Source organism: Falco biarmicus, chromosome 6 (genome assembly GCF_023638135.1).
Source record: "Falco biarmicus isolate bFalBia1 chromosome 6, bFalBia1.pri, whole genome shotgun sequence".
NCBI classification, from domain to species: Eukaryota; Metazoa; Chordata; class Aves; order Falconiformes; family Falconidae; genus Falco; species Falco biarmicus.
Window position 1 is genome coordinate 85,241,775 of NC_079293.1, and position 20,651 is coordinate 85,262,425.

At 39.2% G+C, this 20,651-nt stretch overlaps 1 protein-coding gene across 1 annotated transcript in view; it reads right to left on the minus strand.

Moving 5' to 3' along the window:
- Positions 1-20,651, minus strand: part of PLD5 (phospholipase D family member 5) — a 192,955-nt gene that overhangs the window by 126,848 nt on the left and 45,456 nt on the right. Inside the window, 2 exon segments of the mRNA XM_056344682.1 lie at positions 20,427-20,456; positions 20,458-20,511. Coding sequence (XP_056200657.1) covers positions 20,427-20,456; positions 20,458-20,511 — 84 coding nt within the window.

The following is a 20,651-nucleotide window of genomic DNA, read 5'->3' on the forward strand; positions in this document are numbered from 1 at the left end:
CCCCACTCAACCCTAACTCTCCAAATGTATAGAGAGATGGTCAGAATATGCATTCCCAAAAGGTAGCAAAGGACAAACCTTTGTAGCAGCTTTGAGCTAAAGATGTACGTATGCATGTATTATCGACATAAATGTCTGTGAACACACCGAGATGTTGTATCACTAAAACCAACAGATGCTTTACAGCAAGCTGACCAAAGGAGCCACGCTTGTTGCTGTTTACTGAGGAGTTACTGGGGAGAGGGTTGCTCTAAAATGCTATCCTTATGCACTAAAGAGCCACCAAGCTCACTGCCACACTCCCAAGGCAGATTTAAGTCATGGTATGAGTCATGATCTACATCATTTCTCATGTTCCCCATCGCTATACTGATGGCAAACTTCCCATCTGCTCCTGCCTTTGCTATCCCCCACCTTTCTTCTGTACTGAATTTACTACTGGCTTTGAACAAGCCACCATGTATAATAGCAATGTCGCCACTGTCCCTAAAAGGAGCAAGGCTTAACTCTATCTTCAAGAATACAATTGGTTTTGTATTGCAAAAGCCAAAAATCTACTTTGAATAAAAAGACGATAAACTTCTTTCAAATCATAAAACTGTAGGCTTTCTCTTTCAAGGGGCATTAACATGCAGACTATAATCACGTAACAGTCACTTGTTCAAAACAACCTTTTCCAGGGACAATATGCACTTTATTGTTTAACACCTTTGCCTTTTCTACAGTTCATACTGTCTATGAAAACCCCAGTTCCCTACGGACCTAAAGGCATAATTAGATACGTGCCTAAGCAAAAGCTCATTCACTTCACTAAGCTCAAATTCATATTTTGCCAAGGACGTGAAACTGAGGCTAAAATCTACCACATTCGTTTGCCATGTTCAGAATGTACAGCCAAGTAGCAACCTCATAGCTCAAACACTTCTGTTTGACAAGGCTTTCTGCTAGACAGACCTCTTGATCTCATTTTGAGATTAGTTTAAATATATAAAGAAACACTATCAGATATGGTGTAGTCATCAGCTTGATTTATACTTTCAGTACAAAAGGCTCGATCAAAATTTAATAGCCAATTCAAACCATCTGGCACCTTATTAAGTATTCACATATTGCCCTATTACATATTACCAAGAAAAGATGGCATTTTGATTTTCCTTTGTTGCAAAGACTTTTTGACAGATTATCTTCTTTGTCCCTTTCTTCTGTGCCATTCCTTAAAGGCCCTTCCACAACATGCAAGAGTTCCAGATTTTGTCCCTCTTATGGCAATTATGCTCCTCTAAGGGACATACCAAATGGCAAGGCAGCTCACTTTGCCTGCTAGGATTGCAAGGCTGGATTTGTTTCTGAAAATGTAGCTTTGTGCTAGGCTGCTGAGCATTTTACTGAGACAAAGTGAACAACCTGAAAATGAAGCATGACAGTAAATTCTTTTTCTGTCTGCAGCTGCACTATTATATACATACTGCTAACATCTTACTAAGTTTACCAACTTCAAAGTTTGCACTAATGTAACATGAACAGAATTTGGCTGTTGTTCTTAGCTTATGTTCTTAGCTTAGTCTGTAGTTCTCAATGGCTGACAACTTCTACAAAGGTATTTAGTAAAGATGAAATTGTTTAAGTACATGTCATTCTGATAGATCTGTTTCTTGCACAGCTTTCAGCTTAGTTCTTACATTAAAAAAAACAACAATGGGAATACTGGAAACTAACTAAGCTTACTATCTCAACTACATACTAATAATTTTGTAATAAACTGAGATACTTTGCAAAAACTTATTATAAAGCTCAACAATTTTACCCCAGAAGCATAGAAACTATGTTTTTAAACACGAGAGGGGAAAAAATTATTAGTTTCTATGGAAGCCACATTAGTTCAATCTGAAAGAAATTACCTAGCAATTTATAAATTCAATAAACATGCTTGCACATATCCAGAGATCCTTCCAAGGGCATTGAATCTATTTGCTATATCTGCAGAAATTAATATATTCCCTTTCTGATGTTTTGTAGCTGTGCAAATTACTTTGTAGATGGCAACATTGGCAGTTTATCTCTTTACTATATAAGAATGGGATCATAGGCACTAAAAGATTATTTGACAAAGCACAAAGATCTTTGGCTCAATGCAGAATTTTCCAGTGCTCTGTTCTCTCCTAGACGATCACAATGCTTCCCATAGAAAGCTGAAAGTACCCAGACAAACTTCTTGACTGAAATGAAGATCTACAAGTTTGAAAGAAGCAAGAAATTATCTGAAGGTTAAAAAAAAAAAAAAAAAAAAAAAGCAGCACACCCAGAAAACAGTTTGAAAAAATTTGCTGTCATCTTATCTTTATTTTACCATAGATAAGCACAGGGCAGAACACAGCATGTGAACTAATAGTTGTTTAAAATGCTGTAACTAATGGTTTGGATGGTATCCTTTTTGAAAATCAAGCTCTGTCTCCTGTTCTCTCCAGCCTCTGTGCTGTCATCCCTCAGCTAGGCGGCCATACAGCTAGCAGAGATACTTCAAGGAGGTACCTAATGTGTAGGCAAACTCGGCCACTCGGCTGTGGCAAGACAGGGGAAGTGAACAGCTCTTCCCCATCGTTCGCCTAAGAGCTGGAATGGCTATAGGGCAACACCAATGCCATCAACATGTCAACATGAATTAATGCTCACTAGATGACACCGTTCCAAAGGCAGACGAGGATAATGAGGTTGCAGAAGTTGTTTAAGGCCACTTTTCTCAACAGCAATCTTGGCATACTGTACAAGGTGATTAAAACTGAGTTGGCAGATAGTGGGCTGTCTGTAACAGGCAGTGCTGCTATGAAAATTTTTTTTTACATCTTTATTATTTCTCCAAGGTACATGCAGAGTCATAAAAATCAGGAATGTGGTTCTGTTAATGCAGTATTACAGGATCCAAACTGCCCTTTTCAGCCTCCCTGACAGAAGAAAGCTCTATGGACTAGAATGCGACAGGTCTATGGGATGACAGAGGACAGAAAAAGAAGACTAAACTTGGAAATCACCAAACAGAGTGATAAGACGGTGAAATTTAAAGAACTACTTTTAGAAATGTGAAAAGACAAATACCACAAAAATGCTACTGGTATTTGATACTGAATTGTCCTGAAAAACGATACATTGACTCACAGGCAAACCTAGCAGACTTAAAGAGAGTCATGGTTGCATCCGTAACGCCACCCAGGGTGAGTGCTCCAGCACAATCGTAGTTAACTACAGCACTTGTGCTCACCCTCTGTGGCCCTGATGTTGGAGCAAAGACCATAATGAAGAAAGAACCTTGTCATGGTGCATCTGATATTCAGAAACCCCTTCCATAACGTCGTTATGTTCAAATTCCTTCTATCTTTTTTCCCCCGTTTACCATCTATAGTGTCTGGTATACCCAAGGAATAAAACCCAGTCTTTTCATATAAAGTATATTTTGCTTTTCCTTCTGCAATAAGAATATATTTTTGCTATAACTCACTCATTCTCCCTCAGTTTCAGCATGTACCCTGTCTCATCCTTGAAAAGATATCTTTGGACTGGAGAGTAAAGATGCATTTAGACTTTGTAGCATGCCCTAACACCTTCACTCAAAAAGCCAGGGAGGCTTCAGTATGTTCTACAAAAATCTTTTGACTGCTGTCAGAAGTGTCAGAAAACAACATCAAAGTCCCCTGAGAATATGGGAGGGTGCCAAAAACAGAAGGAGCGGCAGAAGCAATTTCCATCTACCATTTCAGGTTGTCTTCATTTTCAATACGCGCTTGGAAACTTTCAATAGTTTCAGCTTGCCCCAGCCCATGCCCACAGCAAATAGCTATGGCTCTTCTCACGACTTACAACACCTATACCACCACAGGAAAAAAATCTGTGCAACCGTGACACCTCATTCTAAAATACCAGTCCAATATTAAGACACGGCATGCTGGCTGCCAAGACTTCCCTCCCTTCTTCTACCTGAAGTGTTTTTCCTTGGCTTTGTTTATGAAGGTACAGAGAATTTTACCTCCTCTTTAAACGGTACACTGAGTCCTCCCTCTGCTGTGAGAATCTCCTTACACCACCAGTTGTATTTAAATTTTATTAAATAATATTTCAGATGGACTTTAGTTAATAAATGCATTGCAGATATACATAGATAGTATAGAAACTTAACATACCAGGACTATGGAGGAATTCCCCCTTTCATTTTAGCCTCCTGGCACTAAGCCCTCCAAATATTATAATTTCTGTTCTTAATCTCAATCCAAAAAAATGCAGAGATCTGGGGAGTTTGTTAAGGGAAGAAGAAAGGCTTTTAATTCAGGGGTTTGTGAAGATTGTAAGCTAACAAAAGCACTGTTAAGCCAAACATCCAAAAAGTGGTACCCAGCTAAAACCATTTCTATACTCCTTTTATCTTTTTTAAAATATGTCAGAAAATCTGTAAAATCACATCAGTGCATCGCTGAAGAATCTAACACAGTAGCAACTTACTAAAGGTAAGATTTCCTCCCCCAACATCAGCAACGTTCATTACTGCCTTCATTGATCATTTTCTCAGTTACGTGACAAAATCTATCCCAGTGGGCAGCCAGTTAGGTGACAACAGTTAGTCACAGATTAGTAAAGGAGGCATCCAAGGGCAAGAAATTGCAGTAGGACCTACTGATGCTGAGTGATGGATGGTACTAGAATATTATGCAACTGCATATAATATAGTGCACATGACATTCTAACTTTATTTGCCTCAAAATTATTTTTAAATTAAGTAATACCATCTATACGCAAGATCCTAGTTAGAGAACATAACCTCATGGAAACATCAACTTAGTGTCTGGAGGTCAAACAGGCAAACTGAATTACCAGAAAGGGAACAGAAGACCAAAGAAAATTTCTTCACGTTGTGAAATTTTATACATTTGCGTACCCACAACCTGAGTGTCACATACAATTCTGGTCCACTCGTTTCAAAAATCAAAGAACTGGAAGAGGTATGGAAAAAGGTAAAAAGGACAATCACAGTCTAGAATGTTTCTGTATAAAGAAAGATTAAATAAACTGGTAGTCTTCAGCCTGGAAGAAGATATGAGTAAGAGAGGAATGTGACAGAACTATAAATTTCTAAGCGGCATGGAAAAGATGACTAAGAAACAGTTATTCACCATCTCTTCCAATAAAAACATTCGAGGGCATTAATTATGTTGGCAAGTTCAAAATCAACAGAGACACGTACTGTTCCACACAAGGCATTGTTAAGCTGTGGAAACCTTGCCATGGGACACCAGAGATGCTAGAAGCTTACACAGGCTTGAAAACAGAATTTTTAGGGTTTTCTTCATGAATGAAGAGAAGCCCAGGGAGCTAGTAAAGACAGACACCAACTCCCATAACTGGAGATTACAGTGTTTGGGTGTTTTCTTCCCTCCTTGCCAGGCTCCCATCAGAAAGGGGACACCAGGCTGGATGGATGTTCAGCCCCAACAGTGCGGCCACTCTCGCGCCCTTGGTACGCCTTCCTGGGGAACGACCACCCAACACTCCGGGGCTGTATTTCAGGGCATTGCTGTTGTAAGACACACTGCCCACTCAACGTTAGTAACATATTCACTTCTAAGACAAAATACCATACTGAATGAATGGCCACCACCTGTGTTTTCTTTTGAGTTCCAGAGCTTCAAGGAACATCTCAGGTGACAGTCACACAGCGCTAAGGAAATAGCCATAGCACATGGCCCTGCCATGGGCCCCACTGAGCTGAGGGGCTACCTGTGGCCCAATGCCTAGTGCCAGGGCTGCCCCCAGCCGCCCTCCTCCCTGGCTGGGGTGGTGGGACAGACCCAGGCCACCAGGCCCTGCCCTGGAAGAGCCCACAGGGACCCCCCGCCCACATGGTGCCCAGGCCAATGGTGCCCACTGCACAAAACAGCCTGCATCTCCCCCACCCAGCAAGGCAAACACATTCCTGGAGAAAGAGAGGGAAAAGAATTTTACTGCTCTTGTTGATCCCTCAAAATCTGCACCAAAGGACAAGCTCACTGATCGCAAATCTCAGGGGCACGCCTTGCAGAGATGAGCAGGTTACCGTGTTGCACACAGGCTCTCACCGGTGGCAGGGGGGGTCTGCGCTGCGCCTGCTGAGGGACCCAGAGTTGTCACTTCTGAGCAACTGCACACAAGCCGTCCTACTATTTCAAGCAAAGAACGATCATACAACCCGATTCTGCAGCTATTGAGCTTAAAACACATCAACAAAGTCATGCTATCTGTATGCCTTTAGATCACCATAAATCGCATGTTTAGCCAAGCTACCTTGCATTTACCATCATTTCAGAGCGCATACGTTTAGTAATCCGTTTGGCTTTTCATAAGCCTGAACTCTCACCATCCCAGAGACTTCCACTGGAGTATCTATTCCGAAGGACTTTTCAAGGTTTCTTTCTTCTTGCACATCAGTGTAGAATGAACATCAACACTCATCTGTCAGATGTATCCAGTCATCATTACAAAGGAGACTTATTACTTGACAAAACTTAAATCTTTGTGCCTTTCAGTAAGATTTATTCATGGCATAAGAACAGGAGGAAGACTGACATACCCCTTTACATAAATCTTGAAAAATTTAAGCCCATTTGTACTTGGATTTATGACAGTAATAAGCAACACAAGTGTAGGTTGGGTTTATTAAAATTAATAACCTCAATAAAAACAACAGCACCAGCTACATATAAACAGCACCAACATAAACACAGAAAACTGGCTCTGATGTTAAAAAAAATAAAGCTAGCTTTAACACCGTCTGTCATGACGCTAACTACATCCAGTTCAATCTATCAGAAAGTAACACAATTAATCAAAGCCCCACGCTAGCAAGGTGTTAGAGGCATTCACTTTTTATTATTGTACGAGACCTTGGAGCTCCCCACTCCCACGTGTTCTGTGTCAAAGCTCAGCTTCCAGATAGCAGCACACTAGATTGATGAAGACAGTAATTTGATGAGAACAGTAGTTTGATCTTCTACTTACTTTTCATCTTAAAAATTAAGTTTATTGAGAAAAAGTAGTGCTTGTCTAGCCTAAGAACAGCTCTCATATCTACGGATTTATGTGCTTTCATACATGTATATTCCATATTAAAAAAAAGCAGCAATGCAAATGAGTCTCCGTAACTGCATACATAAAGGTACTGTACACTTTGGCTATACAGCCTGCTCCTCTTTCCCAAACAATAATGGAAGAAAAATTAATCTAGCAGTGCCTCACAGCCACCTGAAAAGCCTAGTCCTCAGAATTATCTCTATTTTGCCTTTCACACACGTTTTACTAAGTTGGTTTTTGCTTGTTTTGAATAGACTCTGATTGTAACAAAAGGTAGAAATACTCATCACCACCGGAAAAAAAAAAAAAATGTAAAAAGGATAGATTTCAAGCTCCCTGAGTTGGCATAATTATGGAAGATTTGTATGACACTCAGTAAATAGGATGAATCATAAACTCAATGTCACTGACTGAAGCAAGATTTATAGAATTTAATGGAATTGGCATAAAATTCACTATGTTGATATCATTAAAGTGAATGAAAAGTTCTTCTAGTCCCACTGGAAACTTGACAAGGCTGTAATTGATTGAGGTTTCTACTAAACAGAATTAGCAACTAATAAACCACGTAGGGAAGGTTAACTGTCATCTCCATCTTACGGTTAGGTAAAATGCATCTGTCTGTGGCTGGCCACTACAGGGGGATATCAAATACAGGCAGCCCACTGCAGCCTGGCAATTCTTGCCTATTTCTTTGGCCATTCTCAACAGAGTAAACAAGCATCTAGTCTCTTCTGCAATTTGACAGCACTCTCAGGCTCTAAATCTAGTCTCTTTCTTCCTTATTCAGGTTAGAGGGGTGGGCAAAGCACCCAGCAGTAAAAGAACACAACCTACATCAATTCTGTGAATAACGCAGAGTTTACCAGGCCACGAGCATAGGACCACAGAACCAACTATGTGAAAAATGAAATTATTCAAATGGGGGAAGGGGGAAGTTGACACTGGTAAAATAAGGTTCATTAAGTTTCAAAAATGATAATTTTTACAGTGTTATGAAGCAGGATCTCAATCCTAATTTATAAATACATTCTAACATCTCCATAACAGACCCACGTTCCTTACACCTACAAATGCAAATCCACTACAGATTTTTTTTTTCTGGATTACTGGTTTCTTAAACTTAAGAACCCCTAATAGGCATCAAGGCAGCAAAACATAGTGCTCCTTGCCTTCTACAATATTGATTCTTCAGGCTGAAAGAATATGTTCTAATTCTGGTGACAAGTGAGATGTATTCCATTTTCTGCTATGCACTGTCCCTGCTTCTCTTCATTTAAAGGAGATGCAACATGTACAAGACCAGTGCTGATAGCACAATTAGAGTTACATTAACAGACTATGAATTTCTTAGAGCAACATTAAAAGCAGCAATGAATCTTGAATTCAGATACTGAAAAGGTTCATAACTTTAGAGCACCAGTAGTGTGAGCATCTTTGTATTATATAGCCTGCAGGAGGAAAACCAGGAGAATTTACAGCTCTTTCTCAGAACACCATGAACTTGAAAGTACAAACTGATAGAAAAAATTATGAAAAATGATTTGGTAATTCAAAACAGCATTCAAAGAACAAGGTCCCCCGAGTGACTTTCATGACCAGAGAGTAAATTCCAGTGTTTTCTTTTGTGCTCTCACAGTCTTAACACACTGACTTTTTCATTTATGCTTAGCAATACCCTTGCCTTTATGAGCCAAAACACAGGCTCCTTGCCAAATCGAAGTCTGCAAAACTCTCCCCTGCAGCAGATAACGTCTTCCACCCCAGAAGTCCAAAACTCTTAGTTTTCAAGCAAGCAGCTCCCGGAACTGATTCATGACAAGTGAGGGCACTGCCTGGATGAACAGGATGGGGCTGCGTGGCCTGAGGCATGGCAGCAACATGCAGCCCATTCTGGATCCTTCCAGCTGCTATAGAAGCACATCCTGAAGAGGGACGACTTACTGGATAACCTTGCTCATAACCACACAGGCTGCACAGAGCAACAGTGACCATGAAGCACTGTAGCTATTTAAGCCAGATGCTTGAAGTGGGATGATGTGAATGTTCCTTCTATATTTCAATTTTCAGTCATAATAGAGCAAAGATTTGTGAAATTAAAAAGATGTCATGGATATGCTCCATTCTTATCGCCTTGTTATTTTTGTTGAAGCGTTTTTAATTCACAATGATTGCTAAAGAACAGCAGTATGATTCTGTCAATGATCTGCCATGATATTTAGGCTACTAACTGAAGTAGAAGGCCTGTAAACCAATTGGAAGGCAAATACAGACCTTGTTAAAAAGACCAAGTGCTTTCTGGATGATTTTTTTAGGAATGCTTGGTGATTTGCAGCTATCAGGATTCCTGTTACACATTTATCTCAGCAAAATTCATCACCAAGACAAACTGAAGTAATAAACTTGCATATTCTGATCGGCATTTGGAAAGTGAAGCACAACAGCCAGCAATTTTAACATTTTAGAGTAAACTCCCAGATTTCCCACTTCCACTTCTGATTTGTGAGTATCACCCCAGGACTTCCCACTGAAGGGTTCAGTGCCAGAACTCTTTGAAAATGCTTTTGTCTCAGCACTGAGCATGGAAAACTCTGTTTAGCTCATGAGATCATCTGTCACCAGTACCAACTGCAACATAGCAGCAGGATCAAGGCTGCGATCTTGATGATGCTTTGCAGACCGAATATAGGTTTCCAGAGCCTGAATTAATCCAATTTATAGCTGCATTGTTTCCTGTGCTGGAAGGAAAATACAGGTCATTTTTCTGGACAACGCTTACACGTTTTGTTGGCAAAGGACTTGATGGTACAAGGACCCTACCTCCTCCTCCAACTGTTCCACTCTCCACCCCCCACCAAGAAAAGTTGTAGCACACTGACAAAACAGCATGAGGAAGTTTGGACTGCCACTGTCTAGGGAGCACATATTCCGTGGGCAGGCAGACTATTTCATTTGCCAGAGCTGTCAAGCCAGCCCTTTCCACAAACACTAGCTTAAGACAAAATAAAAGAAAAATTATAATAAAATGTTTTAAAAGCTGAGTGCAGAGTGCGGAAGCAAGTGCATAGTAATTAACTTGTTTCCTGGGTAACCAAGGGCAAAATGATCAAATCTGCCTGCTTAAAATTGGTTTCTTAAATTTACATTTAGACATTTAAGAGTTGTACAACTTCCAGGTGTTCTGAGATGCAGCCGTTTGGCTTAACTGCACCTCTAGCAAAGTATGCAAGAGTCAGTCCACAGTTTTGGGAACATAAGTCAGTAAGATTCCTTTTTTCCAGTTGTGACTTCAGTATAAAGTGTAGAAAGGGCTTGATTTGCCCATGTGTCAACACCCACAACCTGTCAGACTCAAGCAGAAGTGACTTTTCAAAAATCTGAACAAGGTAAGACTCTAAGCATTAAGACTCGAAACGCCTGCCTATCTAAACACAGGTATTAATCCAGTCCTCTGTACTAGAGTACATAACATGAAAGGACAGCTTAAAATCCAAGTGCCGGATTTGGAGAGGAAATTAGTGGCACAAACCCAACAAGAAAGCTTGGAAAATTGCCTCTCTCATCCCTCTGCGTATGTATCTGCATTTTTTGAAAGGGACAACAGGGAAATAACACAGGTGAAGTCATCAATACCCGGCATAAACCCACTGAACAATTCCCCTCTCCATGATGAGGTCCCTGCCTTGCAAGCCTAGTATGGGTGCCCTGCATGCTTTGCCGGTCCTTTTGCCTTCCATTTGTTAGTATTAGCAAGCATGAGATCTCTGCAATGAGCTGTGCAGCAATGATATAAAGAATTCCTTAGAAATTTTATTTACCACATAAAAAATGAAATGCACACCCTGGCAGATGGGCAATCATGGAAGAGGTTTTGGACTATCTAAATCATTTTTCTTTCAGGAATAGATTAGCTCTCGTGCAGTTTTCTAAACCAAGGAATCAGACATCTGGAGACCTAGTTGTTGTAGCTTAAAACTTATTTTTATACTATTTTTTTGCATCCTTCTGTGTGTGGGAGGCTGTACGCACGAGAGGAAAAAAAATGGTATTAACTGGCTAATCTGTGATTTCACATTCCAAACAAAACCAATTACACATGCTTTTCTCTGGTTTGTACAACAATACCGGCCAGTTCCTGGTGTACCTTAATGAAAGGATTGGACCCCCACTAGGTATGCATTCGTCCTGGTGAGTTACAACAGTATAACAGGAGTAGTACGTGCGTGTAGTTCACTAACTAGGACTCAGAAAACAACCTGCTGAGTAAAAAAGGAAATAAGAGGTTCTCCCTGCAGTTCACTCCTTTTTATTTATTTCTGAGAGAGAGAAAATACTTGCTCTAAAAATGAAAAAAGAAAAATAAATGACAGGTGGTAAAGAAGCATCTGAATTATGTTTCAACTCTTTAAGGAACTGAGTCATGGGAATTCTCATCTTTCAAAAGAATTGAAATCTTCAGAATGTTATTCTATATGGCATTTCCTAGAAGCTTTTCTTCACTAATTTAAGCAAGAACAAACAACGCTGAATTTTAATTAACTGTCAGGTACATCAGTTTATATTCCAAGCCTCCTCCAGGAAACAACTATTTTAGAATTTAAGATAGAAGACTGTTTGTAAAACAATAAATAATATGCTTCTCACTGCAGCTGAGTGTCAGGCCCTAAAGGTAGTAAAAATCTTAAACTAAGCACGGTCCTTTATGTCCTACATCCATTTCCCTAGAGTATATTGTCCATTCATAAATTATGCTTTTGTTTAAAAAAAACCCACATACACGTTTAGAGAACATAGCCTGAGATCACAGACAGAGCAGAAAACATACATGCCACTACTGAAAATACAAGAGACCTACGCAAGCTCAGGACAGGGTCTCCCTGTCTAGGTTCTGCAAATTTACCATATTCAACTGTAGGTCTCACTCTAACCATTAAAAACCAACACCACCTGCCTTTTTTAAAGTCAGACAGTTATATCGGTTTAAGTTATGAAATCTCTTAAACCTGACAGCAATTTGTCTTCATGGTTTCGGTTGGGATTTCTCTTTGAAGTGAATGCTTACTGAATGCCCCCTCCTTCCCCCAGCTGCTAAGATGCAGTCTAGGTCAAAATCTCTGCCCTGTTTCTTGTGCAAATATATATATATACACATATTTTTTTTGCACAACGATAGCAAAACATATAGCAGAACTCGCAAGAACACTCAATTCCAGTTACTATAACATCTCTGTATAGGGCAGACAGCTGCAATATCCTAACAATTAGTCGCAAAGTTTACAGTAAAGCAAACTGGAAAGAGCCTGTCTTTAAAACAGAGAACAATTGATTAACTCCCATTTTGCAGTTACAACAACATGGATTGCACTGGGCTTTGTTTTTTAAATAATGGTTGAGGAAAGTTATGTAATAGCTTCGACCGAACCTTCCCCAAAGGTAAACTGCTGCGCCAATTCGTTTTCACCACATCCTTTCCACCGCACTTCTTCAGTCAGGCCTGGAAGCAAAATGTTACGCAGGAGCCACTTAGCAAAGCAAAACATTCCAGCAGCCACAGGCACAGGCAGGGGCAGGGTGGTGAGCACCAGTCTGGGTCCTGGCTCTCCCACCAGGGCTCCCAGCTGAGGACCAAGGCACTGAGCATCCTCAGGAGACCTGATGAATGTTCCTTCGGGCAACGCTAAGAGCATAGCCCGCAACGTGTGTTTTTAACCGAGAGTTTCCAGACGCATCTAGGCTGTCCACTCTTGCAAACAGGTGTTATCACACACGCTACCCACAGCTTTGTTTAGAGACAGTTAAACCAAAACCCACTAAAGCCTTTTTCCTTTCACGGAAAATGGGGTAGTAGGGAGGAAGAGGAGGAACTGGAATATTTTTTTGTCTGTTTAGGATGTGATTAATCCCAGGAAAGTCACAACACACCATACGCAGTAGTAAGCACTTGGAAGATTTAGCCCTAAGCAACTGACTCTGTTTTCATTTCTGATGTCTGAGTCACTTCTGAATTACTTTCTAAGTAGTATTTAGCAGCAGGTGAATTAATATCATCCCCTCTTCTGGACACCTTTAAAGAAACACAGGTATGATCCACAACAGTGGCAAACATGCACACAATTTAAATTGTAGTAAATAGACCAAAAAAATCCTATGTCTCCAGGAGATTTTAATAGTTCCCATACTTCTGCAAGAGCAAATAATTTTTAAGCTATGAAACAAATCTTCACAACAGTGGCTTGTATTAGTTCTGTATTAAATTCCAGTATAATATGTCAACTAACAATTTTAATAGAAAATTTCTTTCTGAAGACACAAAGATTATTAGAAAAAAACTGTGTTGCAAATGGGAAACAAACTACTCAGAAAACCTTTAAACCACTGGTAAATGAATAACATGTACTACCATTCAGAGATGTAATTTTTCCCTGTAATTATCTATTTCTATACAGTACTTTCTCAAGCAGCATCTTGCAGGTATCTTTTACATACATGCATTTAATTATATTGTTCATGAAAAATCCTCCTACTCTCTCTCCATCACTGACTGGAAGCATATATTTTATGTGCTTCCCCACCACCGCTAACACAGATCAGAGTGAATATTTCACTAGTTTTGGACCATTAAAACGATCCACAGCAAACACACTACCTCCATAAGCTTGCACTAGGAAATCCATAAGGCTGCTACAATTGGTAAGACTATTAAGGTCATTCTACATTAACAGGAATTAGCAATCTTTTAGCCTTTATTCACCCTTTAGGTTCTTTTACAAACATTTTTACATTTCCTTTAACTAAAAAGGGACTCTAATCAACAGTGAGGGCAACTTCATTAGTAATTTTATGGAAGAGGTATAGCATTTTGGGGACCTCTGATACGCTAACCGAAAATTACTACAGACATTAATGTAACACAAAGTCATATATATTCTAAAGTATTATATAATGAACTTCCTTCTATAACACAGTCAAAATTTTGCATGCTCTCTCTTATGATGCATGGCATCAAAACTAGTTTCTTTAGTTAGATTGTTTGCATTTGCCATGACTTCAAGGAGTTTTGGGGGGTTTTTTTGAGATTGATACAGCAGAAAGTTTCATGTTTATCCTGCTACACTCTTCAGATTTGTTTTTTTCCAAGCACTTAACTATATATGCATGTGGCATATTAGATTGCAGTACTGCTCCCTATATGAAGTAAAATACCTAAATACACATTTGGTAGAAGTTATAAATATTAACCCTGTAGAGATGGTGTTGGTTCGTTGGAGTTGTTTTCTTCAAAGGGAAGAACAAACAATGCGTTTGTGCAATGGCCCACTCCGCAAACGCTGTTATTGCCAGCATCAGGGGGATGAACTGCTGTCACCTTAGAGCATGTGTTCTTAATCTGTCCAAAACTACATCCATAATAACAGTCTTCTAATATTTTTATTTTTTTTTTTTTTTACCTTTCAACTAACTTTTAACCTAAAATTGACTGCCTCCTTTCTTGACACCTAGCAATACAGCAATTACCTGTCAACTCCAAACCCATCAAATCCACTAAGACAAAAGATTCTTTCAGGACTCAATCTTTCAAGCTCTTCTGCGACATCCTAGGAGCCCAAACTGAGCGATTAGCTTTGGATGATGAATACACAAATGACCTTGAAACAGAAGATATACACGAGGCACGGCCAGAGATGAGGGAGCTCCCCATCACTTGCTGGCTACAGGACCACACCAGCAGCAAGGGGCAGAGGAAACACAGTCCGCAGCCAGCCCAAGTGCACAAAGAGGATGCAGCTAACTGCAAGCATCATTTCATGACAGTCCCTGCAGCAAACAGATACTAGCAGAGACCTTAATATATTCTGCCTATACCGTTCCTAGTGTGTTGCATTCGTCTCTCACACAGAACTCATTTTCTCATGCTCTGCATGTGCAAGGAAACCAATTTTGTCTCTACCTGTGCTGTAGTGGAAGAATTAGTAGATGCAAGTGCTGCTTTTGTGATCAATCCTCTGTAACAGCAGAATGAAGAGTAGGACAAAAAAAAGATTTCTTTTTAACTTGCCTATCAGTTTTGAGAATCCTACAAAGAGAAAAATAAGAAAATGAACAGTAGTGCATGCAAGTTTAGTAGAGTCAGAAAAGAACCTAACAGTTTAACAGGACCTTTTGATCATGGAGTTTTTCAGCACTCCCTAAAATGAGTCCCTTCTATTTCTCCAATTAAAAGAAAAAAAAAGAGAAAGAAAAAATATGATAAACATTTCTTTTTCTGGCATAAATTTTGCAGGCCAGTTTGAGTCAATGTAAGATACTTCACTCTTACCTGAATGGGCCAGAGGTCCACAGAGTAGTAACTCTTTGATTATTCAAAACCCAAGGGCTCAGACAGCGTGCTTGGGCCAAATCAAGTATATATTCTTCCAAAACTTTCTCTCCAGAACTAATGCTGATAATTACACAGATTTTTCCTTTCTGCACAGAAAGGATCACAACAAAAACTAATAAAAGTATTGCCAGGGAAAAAGTTAAATCAGAAGCGTAGTCCTGCAGCATCCTCCTCCTTGCCATTTTTCCCAAATGAACGTTCGGTCTCAGCCATGACCTGGCCAAATAAATACCCATTGTATGGCCAAATGGGAGTTGTCCCTGCTGCTGGATATCTGCATGTCCAGTCAGAGGAAGGGACAGGTCAACAGCCTCCAGCCTGCTAACCTGACATGTGCACCCCTCCTACCCTGTGACAGGAAGAGTTATCACACTATGGGATCAAAGACACATCCCACTGCAAAAGTGGGGAAAAGGCTGCAACACGTGGTCTGGGAACACCTCTGAGCTACCCAAAAGGTTAGCACTATTGAGTTAAAGCCATGACTACTAAGTAAGCCATCCTGCTATGGCAATGGGGGAAGAAGTGCTGTGGGTTTCAACACAGGATTTATCTACCCTTGTCAACTGAATAAGAATCTACACCAGAGGCTGCCAACCTTCTGCTGCAAGTCTCATTCCAAAACCTTAGATCCAAAAAAGCTTTAGTCATATACCTGAGGTGTATGTTGGTAAGCAGAGGGGAAGCGGAGCCTCTGGCACAGTTCCAGGGGAGCAGACAGCACTCACCTCTGAGTTTTCCAATTCATTATTAGATGATACAATAGGGCTGACCAGGCAGCTGTATCCCCAGGTGGCACAGCAACATTGGAAATAAGATGTTCTTGACCACACATTTACAATAGTCTGAAAACTCAGGTGCAAGATCTAGAGAATTCCTTTAGAGATGGTAGCTTCCCATCTCCACTCTATGTAGAGGAGCAAGTTTGGAAATCCAGCCAAACCGTGCATCATGTCTCCCATCACATATTAAGCAGCCTTAGTTCTGACCAGAGCACGCTCCTTGTACAAGCACTAGAAACACATCCTTCACGGCACAGCTCCATAACCGGCTCTTCTTACATCTGCACACTATCAACTGGTTGTAAAGTTGTCAGTACCCTTTTGTCTTCTCAAAACCTTTTTTTGTGTACAAGGTCCACAGTAAGCCTCAACCTTAATTTTCAGTATTCTCCATATGGTCATGAAGTGTAAGATGACTTACGTGTGGCAAAACATCACGTTCCTACGACAGTCATAAGATACATGGGCAACAGAATTTTGTCCCGGTATTTCAAAACACTGCAAATCCCGCAATACAAACATTAACCAGATGCAGAAAAATATATATTATCCAGCCACCTTCTCACTTTAGCTGTGTTTCCCAGGAAGCTGCTCTCATCAATTATTTCACCTAAAGACCAGACTGACCTTTTTCCCCTGCCTTCATTTTCCCCAGCCTTCGCTTCTGATGGCATGGCAGGGTAAAAGCCAGAAGGACAGACTAATGCTAAAAGCATCCCTTTTTAATAAATACTTTCTTTGTATATCACATGGGTGAAGGAATAAAACCCTGTCTTGAACACAGATGCAGCAGGCATGCTAATACATTATGTAAACTACAGCAAATAATTTATAACTTCCTGACAGCAACTCATTTGAAGTTATACTGGCAGCGTAATGGTACCATTTACAAGATGGATTTCAGTGAGCAAAACATGAGCTACAGAGTATATTGACGATGAATCAGAAGGAAAATGGCTTAAAACCCAATAATCCTCCACCACCAAAAAACTACTCCAGTTTAGGAATCCTTGCATAAACCTTGCCTGCTGATCATTTTTTGTTCACTGAAAGTATTTAGGCTCCATAAACATGGATACTGAGATTTCAAAACACAAGCCTACTTCATTATGAATAAACTCTAATATATATCTGGAATTATTCCAGCACTACATTTCAATTAAAGGTCAAAGGGGTTATCTTTGTCCTTCACAAACAATATTTCTGGAGCACGCAGGAGTGGATTTCACTCTGGACTGGTGCACAGACTCACTGGTGTGGTAAACAGCCTGTCACACAGCCATGACATGTCACGAGATGCCAAAAGTTAGTTGAGACATACAAGTCGGTACCAAAGACAGACACAAACCCCATAATTTCACTGAAGTTGTACTGCATCAGATTTCTGCTGACTAAACCCTTCAATACTTTTTCAGCAGTAGTATTATGAGAACCAGCATGACTACAACCGAGTGTAAAAACTCTATGTTTTGCCAAATAATCGGCAGGAAAACAAAGGAACAAACTAAAAAAGTAAAATTTGAGAATATTATTAAGTCTTGAATAAACTTCATAGCAGATAGAAAGCTATTTTTCCTTTCCCTAAACATACTTTATATTACAGATAAACTACATAGCTTACATATTTATATACCTTTTTAAATACAGGATTACATTTTCAGGCAGATTATCAGACTTCTATTTAGTCACTGGGATTAAAAAAAAAAAAAAGTCTTTAAACTAAATTCTTTTGGATGAATCATGTATCCTATTGTTGAATAGGCTTTTTTAAATTTTGCACCAGAAAGACACTTAAAACAAACTTTGCCATACCCAGCATCTCTTGCACTAATCCTAGATGATACTTTATTAGAATTTAGCACTACAATACTCATGTTTACAACTTTTCAGTTTTTCAGGTAAGGCTGGTACGCTATTTGTAATATTACTTTTGTTACTTTAGACTTATTAAAAAAAAAAAAATCACTTTGAATAATAAAACCTGGGTATCTAAAGTATTTTAGAGCTTGAAATTCTGACCTCTTTAAGACCATTTAGTATTTACATTCTGAAAGAAACTGTATCCGTTTAAGATGGTAAGAGACTCTGCCATTTATTACATAGCTGATTACCACTAAGATAGTCTAGAGGTGGCTCTCTTTTTTTATGCCCCCTCCCCCCCCCCCCCCCTTTTTTCCTCCCTTCAACAACACATGCAAGACCTTGCCCAGGCAATCAAAATTGAAATTGTGACCTTGTCTTGGCAGCTTGTGACCTGTCTGCACTAGTTACCTAACTAATCCATGTCAAGCAGGACACAACACAAGTTTAGTTTGGCTTAAACTCTATCAAGATCAAGTATGTGGCAGACATAAATGTTATGTTTCTAGAAGGAAATGTTTCCTTAGTTCCTATAAAAGCAAGTTAAGGAAATCGCACACCTGGAAATATATATAAGCTCATTTGTTATTAGTTAAGTGCTGTGTTTACAATAGGGAAAAGCAGTCAGATCTCCAATAGTTTTCTGTATTAAAATTTAGATACAGGATAATACTAACTGTGAACACATTATTTTCTTACAAGAAACAACAACATATTGAAGTCTTTTCAGTACCACAGTAGTGTTTAATGGATATCAACATTGGGGTTTTTTTGTCAAGAAAATAGTAATAACAACAAACAACAACAACACTACTAATAACCACCATGCTATAGATTCATACTAAACATCTTTCAAAGAACCTTACAGCCTGGTTGCCTTCAATTATTGATTTTGTCATCTGTGCTGCATGTTGAGAAGGAAAACAGAAATCTTTAACACATCAAAGTGTGTTTACAGTTATAACCTGGAATATATAGGTCAAGATAACACATTTTACTATCTACTGTACTTCAGTATCTTATTTCTTGCCAATCAGTGAAAACATTTAGAAAAGATCAGAAAGCATTCAGTGATAGTTTTAGTTCTTGCATTCTAATTCTCATACTGCTGAGCAACAACAAATACACAAGATAGATAAAAAAATACCAAATCAGACGCAGTTTCACATCTGCAGTACACTTTTCAAACTCCCATAGTTGCTCTTTTAAAAATCTCCTCTTCCATTTGAATTACAAAGAGAATAATTTCCCACACATCAGCTGGGCTGTCAAGTAAGCATATTTCAGTACTCAGACTTATTTAGTAATTTGTTTTCCTTTCACTCTGATGTACTGTAATTTCATAATCAATGTATTCCTGGACTTGGTATGCACTTAAAATGAATGGCTGAGTTCCCACAAAGAAGACTGAAATATGTATCAAGCCCAATTAAAAAAAAAAAAAAAAAAAAAAAAAAAAGTCCTGACAATGAGTCTTGGGAGTAAACACTAAGATTTGCATTCCACACGCCCTCCCCCCCAATTCTTTCATAGGTAGAAAACTGCCAACAAGGATATTTTTATTGTATCTTCAGGCAGTGTGTAAACTACTAATAGCATTGGTATCAATATACAGTAATTTCAGATGTTACATTTATGTGGTTTATATTCTACTTCTATTGTTTTAATAGTTAGGTCAGAACATTTGAATCGTTACAAAGAATAAAATCACTATCCTAAAAAGTTTTCCTTGGTTATTTTTCCTGTTGAACAACTACACTAGGGAAACACAATGTGACTAACAGGTCTTGATGGATTGAAAATCCAGAAAAATAAAAACTTCATAGCTCCCTAAAAGTCAAAGGTATGTACTAAGCATCTCTGCTGCTTTCTACAAAACAAAACCCCAAAGCCCCAAGAAAAACCAACAAAAGAAAAAATATAAGCATACAGCCTGCATAAATGATCAGCACAGGTTTATTTATATTTATTTGTATTAAGTCTGTGTTGGTGGTTATTACTGCAAAATTATTTTAAAAGCCCATGCAGCTGTCCTTCTGCAATAAAACAAGTAGACAAGCTTACATTTCATATCAAATTCTCATCAGCAGCGTTTCCGAATTTTAAAAGATTTTATATAAGCTGCACATGTTCAGAGCCAAAGATATTTGTCACCAACTTGCTTTGCTGATCTCTTCCAGCAAAACATTGATAATGCCACTGTGTCTTACACAGATTTCTTGGTTTAAATGCTGATCCCTACTCATTTCATCATCATCTTTTAAACAGCCTTTTCAAAGTAATAATTTAGATCTGGTAAAAAGTAAAGAGCATCTTACCATTCTGATCCAATATTTTCCCCGTCTCTGGAGTCCAGCAGCAAGGAGCTGTTGCTGTTGTACTGCTTACTAGAGACACTGGAGGCTTTGGAAGCAGAGAATGTTTTATGTGGTTAAAATGTATCACCACTGATTATATTTCAGTCCCTCAGTTCCTAGCCTTGATGCTCTGGAAATCAGCCAATCCAAGCGATAAAGAGGTTTGCAACAAGAAGTTGCAGAATT